The sequence below is a fragment of the Natator depressus genome, chromosome 17 (genome assembly GCF_965152275.1).
Source record: "Natator depressus isolate rNatDep1 chromosome 17, rNatDep2.hap1, whole genome shotgun sequence".
NCBI classification, from domain to species: Eukaryota; Metazoa; Chordata; order Testudines; family Cheloniidae; genus Natator; species Natator depressus.
The window spans coordinates 16,837,621-16,854,667 of record NC_134250.1 but is presented as its reverse complement, the minus strand read 5'-3'; the positions used below and the strand labels follow the sequence as shown (position 1 = coordinate 16,854,667).

Sequence of the window (17,047 nt, the reverse complement as noted above, 5' to 3'; positions counted from 1 at the left end):
CCCTGCCATGACTTTGTGTGTGACCTCAGGCCCTAATCCAGCAATAAGAGCTCTGTGTGTAGCCTCCTGTGCTCAGGATGAACCTTTCTGCAGTCAGTGGGCATCAGATGGGTTCAGGAATCTGTGTGATGCTCGTAGGATCACCATTGCCTTGCGCTAAGAACCTGTGCTTTTAGCTAACAGGCTGTAACGTGCTATCCGTGATTTGGTAGTGTTGCACACCTGCTGTATAAGGGTGTAAAATAATGACAGAAGGTACAGGGGCTGAGTCAATGGGGCCCTCCCTGCCTTAGTCTCCAGGCTGTACACATGGAGGTAACAATGCACAACATGCCTCCCTTGAGAGCCTCTGAACCCCTGTCAAGGATCTGAAACTGTTGGACTCTCCAAACTCAGAATGGTCTTAAGCCCCTATGAATAGGCAGTGACTTCCACTCTGTTAAAATTTTAACCCTGTAGACCCGTGCCACGAAGCTCTGTGCGTCTGTGTGCATGGCCACCCAACCTCGGTGTCTGCAGGGAGCTCTGCGCCTCTGGCGGGAGCTCTGCGCACTGACATAAAAAGCCAGCCCCAGGGGTGCATGCGGCTGGGGGGAGAAGGACTCCTTCTGAGCAGTGTGGTGGGCCTTGGGTGGAAGTAGGGTAGTGGGTGGAGGGGGATTCTCCGCTGTGTATGGGAGGGGCAGTGAAAAGGGATGGGGAGTATGGGGCTCCAGGTGGGGCTAGAGTGGGTGAGGTGCTTGGTGGCAGTGGAGGCCCTCTCCAGGGTAGGCACTGGGGCTCCCCAGTGCACTATAGGAGGATGGGTTCCCTGGGTGTCTAACCGCGGGAGGTTGCTTGTGAGGGGCAGGCCCCGTGGTGTGCGCAGGGGAGCCGGGCCGGGCGAGCCAGGCAGGGTGCGGGGCACTGGGTACACATGTCCCCTCTTGGGGGAGCCGTGCGGGGCGCTGGGGACGCAGGTCCCCTTGGGGGAGCCAGGCGGGGCGCTGGGGACGCGGGTCCCGTCTCCGGGGAGCCGGGCGGGGCGCGGGGCGCGGAGGACGCGGGCCCTCTCTCGGGGGAGCCCGGGTGCGGGGCGCGCTGCGGCTGGCGGGAGCCGGGCGGGAGCGGAGGCGGAGCCTGGGCTGCGGGGCCGCCCCGCTGTCAGAGGCTGGCGGCGGCCGGTCCCGCAGGCAGGAGGCTGCTGCTGCCACTGCCGAGCCGGCTGCGGGATGCGGCGCTGAGCCTGCCCCGCTGGCGTCTCTGCCCGGCCGCGCTGCGGAGCGAGCGGGCTCCTCCCTGCCCGCCTGCCGCCCGCAGCCCATGATGTGCCTGGAGAGCGGCGGCTCCGCGGCCGGCAGCCCGGGCTGCAGCGGGCGGCTCCGAGCCGGCGACGAGGAGGAGGAGGAGGAGGGCGAGCGGGGCTGCTGCGGCCGGAGCGCCGAGGGCGAGGTGCAGACCCTGTCGGGCAGGATGAACCCCCCGCCCGCGGGCAAGAGCCCCGAGCGCCTGGCGCCCCGCCACAAGCCCCCCAGCCTGGGCAGGGCCCGGGTCGCGGCCGCCGGCATCCTCAGCGTGGGCAACGTGCTCAACTACCTGGACAGGTACACGGTGGCAGGTAAGGGGCAGGGCCCCCCCAGCTCCCCCCCCCCAGCTCGCCGCCCGGCTGTCTTCGTCCCTCGTGCCCTGGTCCTTCCCCCCCTCTCATTCCTCTCCCTCTGTGTTCCCATCCTAGTCCTCCGCCCCTTTCATTCACCTCGCTGCTTTCCCATGTCTCTGTTCATTTGTCCACCCCTTTCCTCCCTCTCTCCAACGGTTCTGCCTGCCACCTGCCCCGCAGCCACCGCATGCTGTGAGCACAGCTCCTGGAAATGCAGCGCTGTGGCTCCATGGCAATATACAAAAGGATAAACTCCCAGGAGATCTGGTTTGTGACCATCCCTCCCAGCAGGGAGAGGGATGGGTTCTGAGAGCACCTGGAAGCAAGGAGCCTTTTGTATTGGAAATGTGTGATCCTTGGGGACACAGGAGATGCAGGAGCGGAAGCATGCTTTTCAAAGGGAGGGAATCGATTCTAGTAGGATGCAAACCAGGAGTCTTCTCCTTGTCTAGTGGATAGGAAGAAAATGCTTATAATACAATTGTCTTCTATACAAAACTGTCTATCCATTAGTAGGCAGGGTATGTATAAGCAGTGACACAGAGGTTCATCTATCCCAATACAGATCAGAAGACAAATAGTCTGATCAACAAATAAATCCCAGTTTCATGATGGCTTAGTTATAATAATTTAGCACTAAGTGAAAGCTGGTACATATGTTGTAATTAGTTCCTGTTGTGCTGATTCTCTCTTATCGTCTATGCTATCTTAATTGCACATATTTGTAGAAACTAAAGATTACTCTTTCCTTTGGTTTAGTGATAGCATACATGTTCGATCATTAAAGAACGCTGTTGGCTACACAGTCCTGACAATGCACACAAAGTGTGTAAAACCATGAATTGATGGGGGAGAAACGCTGACAAAGTCATGAATAATATAAAATGCCCTGGCTGACAGGTGCAGCTGCTGTCAGACAGATAAAATGCACTTTGAAGTGTGGGGCTTGGAATTGCATTTGCCTGTTACTTTGGAAAATCCACACAGAAGCAAATCACCTTTGCTTTGTTTTTGATGGGTCATTGAAAACCTGTAATTTCATGGGGGGAAGAGGAGGGGAAGGCCATCCTTCTCTTTTTAACTGAAGAGGATTCTTTATGAGCAGAGAATAATTGTCTGCAGAATTCCCTAATAGGTGACACAACAGAACAAGAGAATGGCTTAGGATTTTGCTTGCTTGTAACGGAATGACATGCAGAAGCAATGATACAACCGCAGTGCATTTTGTAAAGCCTGTATTTCCCTGGGATGACAAACATTTCAAAATTGTGCGCTCCCTCACAGATACATTTTACATGCTGCATCGCGTGGAAGGCAGTCTGCAGCTTGTGCCCAAGCAATCAGTACTGTGAAGCCTGGTTTAGGAACAAGTATGTCTTAAGATGTTTACTGTATAGCACCTAGAGGGACTCTTCATTTATTCTTGTCAGGCAGTAGCAGCAGGGAGGAAAATGCTTATTGAACTCTGTGTAATTAGGTATGTAGTAGGCCTGTTGGTATTAAATTGACCCACCTACTAGAATATTTATTTTAATGTCTTCCATATTGATAATCCTATCTTCAGAGCCATAAATAGGGTTTGTGCATGTAAAAACATCTATATATACACTCATTCACAATGACTAAAAACCAACAGGATATACAGTACTAAAAAAAAATCTTTGTGTTTGTTTAGACTTTCTTAAAACAGTGTAAGTTTGGAGGGGACTGGGAAAATATGTTGCAGTTTGGACCCAAGATTAATTCAAATTTAACTGTGTGTGTTTAGATAGAGAAGTTAGTTGTTATGCTACCTCGTTTTTTAAAAAGAGATTCCCTTCTATGTGACAATTAAGATCCCAATCCTGCAAGACATTGATCATCTTCAGTATCTTGCAGGATCAGGTTACCAGGTTAATCTTCTGTCACTGTGATTTCCTGTAATTTTTGTGCACAGAAAATGGAAATCCATCTGAGACAGAAGATGTAGGCTGAAAAGCACTAGACATTTTATGAGGGTTTTTGCTTATTGTGCAGGAAACCAGTTTTCCCTCGGTAGAACTGGGGGGGAAAAAAAAAAAGGAAGGGAGGGGGCTCGTTATTATATTCACCCATTTGTTACAGGAGCTCCAGTAAAGAGACCTAGCATCTGATTTTTCTGGCAGCAGGAAAAAAGGGAAGGGATCCTCTGACAGGGAGAAATTGAGTATCTTCATTTGTGGGAAGGCCAGGAAATGTCTGTCCAAACAGAGTGTAAATGCAAGCTGACTACTATATAATAGCACCAGGCCTGACTCTAAGGTATTCATCATTTCCAGCAGAGACCCTAGTTTTGAAGGGGCTGAGTGATAACTCAGGTGTAAAATTTAGCTGTTGGCTTGTGCTTGACATAAACATTTTTGCTTAAGAGCCATATTTTGCTTATGTGAGTTTTGGAGTTTTTTTTTAAGATGCAAAAATGCAAAAAGTTTCCCTGCTCTTCTGGTGTGTTCTAACTTGATATTTGTTTTTCACAATGACATTTTGCAAGTTGCTAATTCAGAACATGAAATATTTTAATTCAGTCCAATAAAACAGCTGAGGTAGTAAAAATGGTGTGGCTACTGACTTCAAAAACTACTTTCCATAAAGTTATTTTATAAGAAAACCTACAAGTTAGTATTTTAGACCTCTGGTACACACTACATAATAGTGTGACAAATATTTGTGTATGCATCCAGTTAGTAGGTCAAAAATCCAGTTTGCCTCTCAAGCCAGGTAATAATTAGTGCTTGTAGCTCTTTAAATCTTCAAAGCACTTTATATACCTTAATTATTGCAATACAATGAAGAGAGAGTCAAGCATGCCCATTATAGAAGGGGAAACTGAGTCAGAAGCTGCGACTTACTTTAGGCCATAGAGTTGATGTCAGACTGGAATTAGTTTCTGGCTCAGATTACTCCTCTTTTTGCCTATAAAGAATAATGTAAAATCTTTGGCTTTGAAGAAAGACCCCATATTTGCACTTAGATTATTACGCACTTATAGGCTATCTGGTCACTAATACACATCTTTTAAAGTTTTGCAAATATGTATTTATACAATAAACAATTGGGTAAATATGTAGAGTATATTTAAAATGTGAATCCCCAAATATTCTTCATATACTTCTAATTGACCACATAGAAATTAAAGAACATGAATTCTATCAATGCAAGGAGGTTTTAAGCTAGAGAGAGAAAACTCTCCATCCCTAGCACTTCTTGCTCCTCATTGCTGCGATAGACTCAAACAAAAATTTCTTGTTTTTATTTCCTTGTGTTTATATTGTTCTGCCTTGGCACAATCAGACTGAGTATAGTGAGTTGAGTTCTTCAGTATTCTTGCAGTTTTTGAGGGGGATGTTGAGTCACACACTCAGTTTCTTCTTGGTTAGTTCTGGTTTCATCGTACCAGTGATGCTGAAATGAGTCAAGATAGCATGTGTTTCCATGTACCTTGCAAACTCTTGCAGGTCTTTCATGTGGCCAGAAGTAGCAATAACTGGCTCTTAAATAGTGCTTTACTTGAGTAGGTCTCAAAGCACTTTACAAAGGAGGTCAGTATCATTATTCCCATTTTACAGATGGGAAAATGAGGCATAGAGGTGAAGTGATTTGCCAAGGGTCACCCAGCAGGTCAGTAGCAGAGCCAGGAATAGAACCCAAATGTCATGGGTCCCAGTTCAGTGCTCTATCCAGTAAACCGCAGATTAGGACACAATGTTACAAACCTTGGACACTCAAGGACACCCTTTGAAGTCCATGGGAATTAGTGGTACACTAGTGAGGTGGATCTGGACAACTGCTGTGGAGTGGGTTTTTTGGTTTTTTTTTCCTGCTGTTTAAGAAAGTTTATCCCAAAAGTTTAAAGGAAACTACTGTACAGGTGATGATGGATCTTCTGTAACATTCTACAGACACACACACTAAACCAGGGGTTCTAAACCTGGGAGTAACAAATGGGTCTGAAAAGAAAAAAGAAAAGGAGTACTTGTGGCACCTTAGAGACTAACCAGTTTATTTGAGCATGAGCTTTCGTGAGCTACAGCTCACTTCATCGGATGCATATAGTCTCTAAGGTGCCACAAGTACTCCTTTTCTTTTTTCTTTTTACGAATACAGACTAACACGGCTGTTACTCTGAAATGTGTCTGAAGATCGCAGCCATCTACCCTTTCCATAGTGATAAATAGAAGGGGAGGGTCTCAGATAGATGTATAGGGTTTCCTGGGATGGTTCCTAATTTGGAAAAACTTGATTACCACTGTACTGAACAATACTGACTTTAAGGGAAATCACTTTCTGTAATTCTGTCTTAAAATAGCATGAAGCATACTAAAAACCTAGGTTACAGCTGATCCGATGACTTTGCATGTTGTAAAATTCTATTCTTCTAAAAGATCTGTTGGTGTTTCAGCTATAAGGAAGGGAAATCATGAGGAAATGAGAGAGAGAGAGACTGGTAATCTGAAGCCATTAAAGATCACCTGTGAGTCTGACATCATTGCAGAGCTGCATTCCAAAGGTCTTAGTGATACCTGACCTTATCCTCTTCTTTAGTAAAGTTTCGGGGAAGTCCTATTATCTTCAGAGTCTTGGAATGCAGCTCTGACATTATGTCACAAATGAGCTTTTGTTGTTCCCATTGATGACTATGACAGTAGTCTCACTTCATCATGATTGTCATCTCTTTCCTCCTCCTCCTAATTAAACAGTAGTAGTTTGCATTTCTCTAGCACCTTTCATTTAAGGATAATGTTTTTAAATGTTTGTTGAGCCTCTCAACACCCCTATGAAGTAGGTCACTGTCATTGTCTCCATTACAGATGGGGAAACTGAGTGAAACAGCAATTAGGTGGTTTGCCCAAGGTGATACACCTAGTTTGTGGTAGAGGCTGGACTAGAATCCTAGTTCTGACTCTTGCGGTCAACATCCTTTGAAGATTGCATACCTCTGTGACACAGAATGAGCCATAGGTTTAGGTTTCCTAGTTCATTTTTTTTATATCACTTTCTGTTGTAAAGTCTGACCACATTTTTGTGTTAATCATTTATATAATCCTGAAGAGATGTGGCCTTTCACTACAACATATAGCTGCCAACTCCACTCTTGACACTAGTTAAATACATATGTATACTCTGCCACTGAAATGTAAAAGTCAAGTTTACTTCTGGGCAGTACAAGCTGTGCTAACAAGATTGGAAAGGTTCAACATTAATTCTCAAATGCAAGGACTTTTAAAAATTAAAAAGGCCAATCTATCTTTGTCAGCTATTCACGTTTTCTGTAGTATCTTACTTTGTACATAGTGCATTTCATTCTGAAGGATCCCAAAGAGCTTTATACAGTTAACAAACTAATAGATGTAACATTAAAAATAAACCATTTAATCCCTGATTGGAATATCCCTGCAATGAGACTGTGCTCAGTGCTTATAGTATGAGTGACGAAAGCATAGAGTGGCAGCTTTAGAGCTTTATTTTTCACCTTTTGTTGAGCTAAACTCAACATTATTGTAACATAGGTTTGGCTGGGGAAGGAACTGTGTGCTGGAAAGAATAAGGTGCAAATAGCCACACAGATCTTTGTTCATATAGCAGTGTGCATAACTTGTTACCCAACCATACCATGGTGCTCATGAGATACAGCCAGCAAGCATGGCAGGAATGTGCAACAGGACCACAAGGGGAGTGGTTTGATTGGGTAATGGGTGCGACTGAATCAACATTCAGGAAGCACTGTACAATTAAGTGCGTGCCAGCAGCAGCGAGACCTATATTGCTACTGCAGAAAAGAGCAATAAGAAGCATTCTGCAGCACAAAGACTCGTGATGTGAAGTGGCATCCTGTCGTGCAATGGAAGGGTATTTCTTACACAGGGTGGGCTTTATAAGAACGGCCAGACTGGGTCAAACCAAAGGTCCATCTAGCCCAGTATCCTGTTTTCCAACAGTGGCCAGTGCCAGGTGCCCCAGAGGGAATGAACAGAACGGGTCGTCATCAAGTGATCCATCCCCTGTCGCCCATTCCCAGCTTCTGGCATATCCAGCTACATTCTGTTGCACCAGCTTTTGTGTGAATTGGCAGGATTTGGCCTAGAGCATTTTACACTTAATGTGAAGTCACATTAGGCTTTGTGGAAGCATTTTTCTTCTCTATGAATTGTGTGTTCGAGCTACTAATTGTATCTTTGTTATTATAGTCAGTCTTTTTAACTCTCATACGTTTTACGATCTGCTCGTTGGTCAGTTAGCTTCTTTCCCCCCAACGAATTAAAGTGTGTACTTTATTGTAGTTAATGACTAAAGCCTTTTGTAACGAGGCTGTTAGATTCTGGTAAATACTTGATAATCTTGTTCCAATAATACTTTGATATTATAATCAGGCACACACAATCTCTGTGCTTATATTCATCAGTACTGGAAGCCGTGTGGAAAAGACGTTCGGGATCAAGAGTATTGGAACTTTATAACCATACCTTAGGGGAGTGCTGAGTTGAACTGGGTTAAACTCCATCAGACAGCTTATGTTTTCTTTATTATACATTTATTTCTTATTACTGCATATAGGCTGCACATCGTAGGTAACTATATTGCTTACCAGGTAGCTTAGCAGTCTGCTGAGTTCAGTAGACATTGTTAAAGTCTGGTGTCTCTCCCCTCTTATGAAGGTCATAGTTCTTGCTTCAGATCTTTAGAAATGGTTTTGTCATATTGCTGAGCAACTTGTGATTTAGAGAGGTTTGTTATCCAGTGTTGGTCTAATGCTTTTATGCAGCATGCTGGGAGTCTAGTGAGCCTAAAACAGTATCTTATGACTCTGTTACAAAGGTACAGATGAGAATGTAGTACTAGTTTAAAAAAAAATCCCTCAGACTTACTTGGGAATGTTGCATTACGGGTCTGTACTACCTTAACTTTCCAAAGACTGGGTCTGTTCATGATATGTGACTCTAAATGATATATCCATGCTATATAAATATCCTGGTTTAAAATATCTTGGCAAATTTGTTTTTTCTAGTGGGTTTCTAATGTGATGTATACATACACGTAATGATGATCATTGGAAGATATTTTTAAAAAACTTTTAGTCTGGATTGTAATGTTTCATTTGAAAATATCATTATCAGCGATGGAGATATTTGAATATCTACACTAGGACCATTCATGGTGAGAGATCTAACTACATCTAGTGCAACTTGGCTATTTCAGTGAAGTTGCTCTGAGAGGAAGGGGGACACTCATTTCTATGCTTCCGGTTCTTACAGCATCACAATTGTTAGGAAAGTGAAAATCTGATGGAGATTGGATGACTAATGGGATATAGAATCTTTTACCTCTTTGGTCACCAGCCCTGGTCTGGAGTGATTGAAAGTTTCCATCTGATGATTGCATGATGGCCTATGAGCTGGTCCTCTCATTCCATGTCTCGGTGCTCAGCTATTCATGTCACGAAAGTCATCACCACATTTGGCACTGCTGGGAACTCTCGTTACTAGTCCTCAGCTGAGAATCCAAACTACCCTCATCCTCTGTAGAGGTGGTCACTCCAAGGCAGCAGTGAGCATGTTAGCAGAGTGATGCTGAGAAGCTCGTGAAAGGAAGAATGGTCCAGTGGTTAGAACTCTAGTTTGGGCTGTGGGAGACTCAGGCTCAATTCCTGCTCCACTACAGACATCCTGGGTGACCCTGGGCAAGTCACTTACTCTCTGTGCCTCTGTTCCCCTCTGTAAAATGGGGATACTCGTACTGCACTGCCTCGCAGGGTGTAGAGGATAATTACATTCAAGATTGTGAAGCGCTCAGATACTACAGTCTTGAGGACAATGATAGTACCTAAGATAGATACATTGAGTGGCTGCTGCTGTGTATGTTGTATCTGATGTGGGGGTTTTGGGGTAGCTTCAATCATCCTTCTTCAAGGCTCTTAATCTGGCAGCTTCTGCCATCACTAAATTCACAAAGCAATTTTAAATATAAAAGAAGAAAAAAAACAGGAAGAGAAGACGACAAATTTGAGTCCAAATCCAGCTGTAAACCGGAAGAGAGCAAAATTGTGCCTTCTAAAGTCCATGTGCACTGGCCTCTGATTGTTGGCGAACACTATTCTTTCCCACAGTCTTTGTATTTCTATTGGAGGAGGCTAGTGACTGTAGTGGCTGAACAGAACAGCAGAGGGAAAAGATGAGGGCAAGCTATAGGGAGAATAGCTGCAGTAGCAGCTGAGAGCTTGGCCGACAGAGCGAGAGAACCACATGCTGGAACGATAATCCTTTTAGCTTTGGCATGTGATGATGATTTTTTTAAAGGCTGCATTAAACCAAAACTGCTATAATCCATTTTGCTCTTTGTTCAGGCTTCTGCTAATAATCATGTAATTAAAAGAACACAGTTAACGACTTACTTTTCTTAGCCTGGCTGTTCTTCTTGTTATCCCTATTATAAGTAAATGGTTGCCAATAACTATTTATTATGTGAGCACCAGTTACTATACTTGGTGACTGTGCAAAAAGTAAGACTCTGTGAAACCATGGAGACCCCACTCAGATAAAACTCTCACTGAAGTCCACAGGAGTTTTGCCTGGGTGACGTCTGCTGAGTTCAGTCCAGTACCATTTAATGTTAACTCTCCTCTCGTATCCAGCTGGGCATTCCGGGCTCTCCCTGTCTGCCATTGCTGTAAGTGGGTGAGCCACACCCATAGGAAAAGTGGGCTGATGAGACAGAGTACTTGCATGTGGATCTGAAAGGAGGATTTTGCCCATCATCATTCAGAATGGGTTTTTAATCCTTCTTTAATTTTTACCAGTCTATTTCACCATTTGTTCCAGAGCTGCAGGAATGAGCTGGGCTGTCGCAGAATTTGTTTGTGTACACCCTTGCTTTGGGTTCACCATGGGGAAGGTAGTGCTCTAATGTGGACAGTTGCACAGGGAACTAGCAGCTGGCCAGGCAGTCTTTGTTCATATTTCTTGAGTAAGGCATCTAATTTCAAAACATCAGTGCTATTCCAGGACATCCAGTTCACAAACATGAAATCTCCATATGGTACAAAACCCCCCTTTTTACATCCCTAAGCACTGATCTGAGCTGTGTTTGGGTGTTCTGTTTAGGGTGCTTAGGTTTGAAAAGTTCCATTTGAGGCCTGCCAGCCTTGATAATGTAAGTTAGATAACGTGGTCTTACATGGGTTGACAGAGTCCTGTAGTTCTTTAGTCTCCATCAGTTGAACAGGTATTTATAAGAACCATCAGGCAAGGGATGCTGTTAGCTAGCTCTATTTTAAGCTCTTTGGGGCCGGGACTGTATGTTGTACCCTGTTCAGTTCCTAGCATGTTGCCAGTGCTAAATAAATAATTCGCATGGCATTGCAATGCTATTAACAGCGCTAGCTGTGGAAATATTTCTTTCTATAGTTTAATGGAAAAATGTTTGCTTTGTCTTTTCTAATACAACATAAAACCCCTAAAGCTCTTTGATGCATTCCGCCCCTCCCCCTTTACTTTTAGGCTATTAAAATTCTAATACTGCCACAGCTACACTAATTTTAATGCATTTATAAATATTCTTGATTTTTTTCCTAGCAGCCAAAACTGCTGACTAACATTCAGGATAATCTTATATATGTGTGCAGGAACAGACGTCCACAGAGTCAGCTCTCAGACACTACTTGTATCCTCAGCTGTAGTGTTCAGATTAGAACTGTGTTCCACTGAGAGCTGAACAACAAGTTTCCTGATTATTCCATCCTTGGTCTCTCTGTCAGATTTCCATGGTTGCAGGATGGGGAAGCGGAAATAATGTGTTATTGCAACATCGTAAGATTGAAGACAATGAGAGAAATTGTTGCATCTAAATATCAGCCATGAGCCTGTTTCAGCAAAACACTTAAGCTTGCGCTTAATTTTAAGCATGTGAATAGTCCCTTTGACTTCAGTGGGACTACCAGGTGCATAAAGTTAAGCGTGTTGCTGAATTGGGGTCATAGTGAATAGTGTAAGAGTCAACAAAAATGTTGTCATACTAAAATCTCATGTTTAGTTTTTCTATTTTGACTGGATTCTTGCTCCACAAGGTTTTTAAACAAAATAGCCATTTTCACATTGCAAATCTTAACTTCTGAAATGTCTTATATTTTCAATGTGAAATGATTTTTGTCCAAAATAAATTGGCTATGATTTTCTTCTAACTGCTGTAAATTAAAAATAACATTGAAGGCAACTCCAATATAAAAATTGGTCTGAATGGGAGGGGAATTGGGCCCACTATGTTTAGGCTTTGTGTCTGTTATCATAATACCCTGATTTCCCTGATGCACAAAGCACACCCCTTAAGTGGATGTTGCTTCTCAGAGTGTATAAACACAGGTTATATTCTAGTAATGAGAAATGTTTGACAATATCATTGTTTTAAACTCAGAGGTAGAAACATATTCAAATCACTCCTTTACCTTGCCTCTCCTTTCACATGGTAAAGGAAATCCTAAATTGCTCATTGCAAGCTCTTTATTTTGGATACTCTTGCTAGCATGCAGCACATTTTGGGCCAATTAACTTTCTGCCGTGCTGCTTATCAGGCTTAAAGTCACAAAAATAAAAGTGTTATCGCAAGACACAAAATTGCTGTGATCCTCTTGTATACGAGAAGCCAAACTGTAATATTTGCATCTGCACCTGTATACAAGGTCCATAAATAGTTACAGTCCCACCAGGAAGGAATTTCCAAATCATCAATCAGACCTGTCAGAGTGACGGATAACAATAATTCCCATACTGAAGCCAAACTCAGACTGAAGGGTACATGGCATAGTAGTAAGGGCTGCATGATCTGGGACTAGTAAAATAAAACATGCACTTGCACCAACACAAGATATTAATATCCCCCACACTTGTGTGGAGTAGTTGGCATTTTGAGTATGGGTATCTGTAATTCATCTACCGTCTCTCTTAATTTAATTTAAATTTTTGTATTTATTCAAGCACCGGATATTCATAAGACATTTGTAACAGTTCCCTAGCACTTAGAGTGCCGGAGACTGCCAGCTCTGTGGATTGCTTTGAACCGTACAGCAGAAATGAAAAAGCAATAAAATAAATGAGATTACTTCTCTCGCCTATTTCATTATAGCTGTGCCTTAGTAGCAACACTGTAGTTCAGGGTCATGCACAATTTCCATCGTAAGACCTGTATTTTTGGAGGCTTTTAATTCACACATTTTATTCCTCAGCAGGCTGGAGCTTGGCATAGGCGAACCTCCTCTAGCACAGTGGTTCTCAAACTTCTGTACTGGTGACCCCTTTCATACAGCAAGCCTCTGAGTGCCACCCTCCCTTGTAAATTAAAAACACTTTTTTATATATATTTAAAACCATTATAAATGCTGCAGGCAAAGCAGGGTTTGGGGTGGAGGCTGACCGCTCGCAACCCCTGGAGGGGTCCTGACCCCCAGTTTGAGAACCCCTGCTCTAGTGGTTGGCTCACGGTCTTAGGGACGGTGACCAGTTCTGGGATCTGGAATACTGTTCTTCAATAAGCGTTGGATCAGGCTCTTGAAGTCAAGAGGAATCTTTTCATTTAATTCAACGACTTTATAAACCAAGCTCTGAGCTCATGGGAACTGGGCATACTAGAGATGTGGGGAGTCTTCCTTGGCTGAAGAATAAATCGTCATGTCTCTGTCGATATCACATGTGGATTGAAAGAGTTTTGCACCCAATGCAGTGCAAACAGCCATACTTCTCGGTGCTTATTCCCGGTGAAAGCCTACCTATACTTCTACTGAGTCCTTGCAAGGGCTGCTTAGTCTCTCAGGCCCTGACTGAGTAAAGCACTTAAGCATATGCTTAAGTGCTTTGCTAAACAAGGGGGGGTTGACTCACATGCTTAAAGTTAAACGTGTAAATGCTTTGCTGAATGAGGCCCTCATTTGGCAACTGTTCATATCTTAATGTTTTTACTAATCATGATTAAGCTAATTAAATAACTGGCTCTTAAACTGCAGCTATGAGATATTATGTCTGTAGCTAGGGATATGGATAACAGCCTGGGGAAAAGGAGAGGCAAGCAGCTTTTATTTTACACTGAATTTCTTTACTTTTTCAAATTTGCCTTTACAATTTAAAGCTGACTCTTCATCATTAATACTTAGCACTTTCAGATAATGCTTTACTTTATATTGTCAGAGTATGGTGCCAATGTCAACTAATCATTTCTTACATCCCTGTGAGCTGCTATCCCCATTTACTTGCCCACAGCAAATGAGGGGTAGCACCAAGATTAGAACCCAGGTGCTCAGTTAATACTCTGATGAGGACTGTATGAGTCTGTAGATAAAGGTTTCTTGGCTCACAAGTGCATCCACTAAATCCTGACGTATCTGATTAATTAAACTTCCTTGTTACAGTTGATAGATCATTATAAAATATTTGTTTTTCCCATACATAATGATGAAATTGTTCATTTAAAGCTTACAAAGTGGTGGACCGAATGTCCTGGAGACTGGGTCTTCTGTTTGGTCATTGAACTTGCATGGCATGTGCAGTGGAGCTACAAGCTTCTTCATTCCTGCTCTCCTTTGTGTTTTCCACCCCTGAGCTGGAGAGACCATTTACACCAGTGTTAACTCTAGCGGCACCAATGATAGCAATGGTGGGTAAAACAGGTGAGTGTAGACAAAGCCTAGCAATGAGAAGAGTTCAGTCTCCATGGCCCTTCAATTTCGGGTCTCTGTGCAGAGCCTGCCAAAAGTACCAAGTAGCATCAGTTGTGATGTAGACATCAGCTCACTAGGGACTGGACTGAGATAATTTAACTGTTAATTTTATTAATCACCATTTTGGCCAGGAATTCTTATTTACAGGGACACTTGTCAAATGCTCCGTATATTTAAGAAAAAAAAAAAAACCAAAAAACCCCCCAAAACTTTCCATTGTTTGTGTGAGCTTCGCTATAACAAGTTGTTTCTATACTGACTTGTTTCATAGCAACACAGTTTTGCCACATTTTGTGGGAGGAATGTCGAAATGTTTTCCCTGCATTAAGACCCTAGTGTATTTACTTCCTTGTTTGTCATCCTCATTGTGAATGATATTCCCTGTAATACATTTGCAGCTTCCTGTCCTGGAAATAGAATGTGTTGACTCTAGTTCCCTCTGTGAGCTGTCCAGCTTCGAGGCAGCAGACCTAGAAGTTGTGTTGTAATCATGCAGACGGTGCTTCTATTTTAAAAAATACCTTTGTGAAAGTGTGGTGGTTTTAAAATATATTATAATTATATCCATTACTTATAATTATATACTTTAGATATTAATATATATAATTTCGAATGTATCATTTAGACTTTGATAGGGGGAGTGTCTGGACAATTTTAAAGTAGTTTAAAAAATGTGCCTAGCCTACTTAGCAACAATGATTTTCTTCCTTAGTGATATTCCTGGGTTTAATGCTGGATGGTGTCATCTTGGGTGGAACTTCTGTATATGTATTAGTATCCCAAAGAATCCATCCGTTTGCCATGACATTTAGTGCCTGCAGTGCGGGGACACTCTGGACAGGTTAGTTGGTCCTATGTAGACCTTCAGCAAAACAGGACATCGCCAGTGAAGGTGCTGAGACCACGTCTAAGGTCCTGATGCTGTAAACAGTTATACGCATACAAAACTCTACACACATGGATAATACCAGACACACGTGTAAGTGTATGCAGGATCCTTAGTAGGATGATTAAAGGACATAATACTAATAAGAGGAAATGCAGCACTTCCTCTCTGTTGTAGCAACATCCTCAGGATCCAGGCTTTCTGTAATTCATGATGGCCATTTTGAGCCTGCAAGACTTAAGGATTAGGTGGGATATGGGTGGAGAGGGGACTGCGGAATCTCCTTGTTTTGTTTTAGTTTTTTAAAACAAAAGACCAGTTTTTCTTTAAAAGTGGGAGCGCCTCTGTGCCGCTGAATTTGCTGTGCAGCATGTGGTTTGCTGAGCGGAAGGCAAGTCGTTTTTTGCCTAGTAAATTATTGTGCCATGTCAGCTGTGTGGTGCCCCTTGTAATTTCGCTATGACTGTTGCTCAGAATCCCTGCTGCTGATCGTGAAGCTGCATGTGTATGCTTCACGTTCAGCATGGGTGCTTATAGGGCACTTGCTTTTTAAAAATGTTCTAAATCTGGCAGCTGTGTAATTAATCAAAGTAAACAGTGGCCCAAGCCCCAGTGGAAAAGAGTTGAGTTCCCTGTTAGGAAGTTGGCCCACTAGAAATTACATATAGATTTCATCATTGCACCTGCTACTGATGTGGTCTCATATGCCAGCAGCCCCACTGGTAAGTGTCCTCCCTGTTTCTCTTCTCTCTGCCTCATTTGAGGCACATGTGTTTTTTCTTTCAGGTCTCCCACTGGTGTGACGCTTGTTTTGGTCCACAAACATTAAGGATATTTTGTCCGATTCCTGGCTGAGGAATCTTGCCAGTGAATGTGCTGAGAGCTGCAGAGGGCAACATTACATGGTTTATATTAGATCTGTAGCTAAAGAAAGGTCTATCCGACCAGGAGTGGAAGAGTCGGATAATTGTGCAAGGGGACCAAGTGGCTCAAAGGATTGACAGTAGGAGATGAAACACTATAGATTCTTAGTTCAGTCCAGTCCCAGGTTGGTAGCATCCAGTGCTGCTGTGTTTTAATTCTATATTGGTTCTTATTACCACGCTCATCGCTGTAGTATCTGATGACCTTATAGACAGAGACCACCAAACTCATTTCACCTAGGCCTTGAACTCGTTACGGAAAGCTGAAACTGCTGCCGCAGTTGGTATTCATTGGTAAACTCATTGGTCTTGGAGACCTACCTTTCAAATGTCCCTCATTGCAAGGGATTTCTTTCATTTTAGTCCCAAAGTTCCTTATGTTCCTTGCAGATTTGGTGTCTTCTCACTTCTGTTGTTGAAAATTATTTACATCAGCCCCAAAACATTGTGAAAATGAGGTTATAAGGGCAACGGGACAAATCCCATGGTACTTTAAGTTTCCTGCATGAATGATTGTTTTGTGCCCCATATTTTGGGTCTTTGTTTCAGGTGGCATTTTCTCATTTGAGCCTTGGCGGGCTGCTCAGAGGGGCCAAAAATTCAGTGGGCCAGGGAGGATGACGACATACTCTTCAATCTTGGAAGGCTGTCTCGGCTGGTCAGAGTTGAGGCATGCTGATGGAGCAATGTCGGGGAAGCTTGTCCTGCTACCGCTCTTGCTGTATTTCTTTGTGGATAAATTAACAACTTTGTTTTCTTCGACTGCCAAAGTATCACCTTCACCATCACTAAATTAACTTACAGAAAGCCTTGTTCAGACACTAGAAAAATATCCAGCCAGGTGTCCAAATCAGCATCAATAGAGGATATATGCGGTAGTTGGTGCT

General features: G+C 43.2%; 1 protein-coding gene across 3 annotated transcripts in view; it reads left to right on the top strand.

Annotated features, from left to right (window-relative positions):
- The first annotated feature begins 1,302 nt into the window (after nt 1-1,302).
- SPNS2 (SPNS lysolipid transporter 2, sphingosine-1-phosphate) overlaps nt 1,303-17,047 on the top strand; it is a 172,548-nt gene continuing 156,803 nt past the window's right edge. For 2 of the 3 annotated variants that reach the window (XR_012642213.1, XM_074974558.1), the window contains exon 1: nt 1,421-1,597. Coding sequence is in view for 2 of the 3 variants with exons in the window: in XM_074974558.1 (XP_074830659.1) it covers nt 1,453-1,597 (145 nt within the window). In the remaining variant the exon portion in view is untranslated. Of the gene's footprint in view, nt 1,598-17,047 lie in introns of all 3 variants that reach the window. The other variant, XM_074974557.1, reaches the window with a different exon arrangement.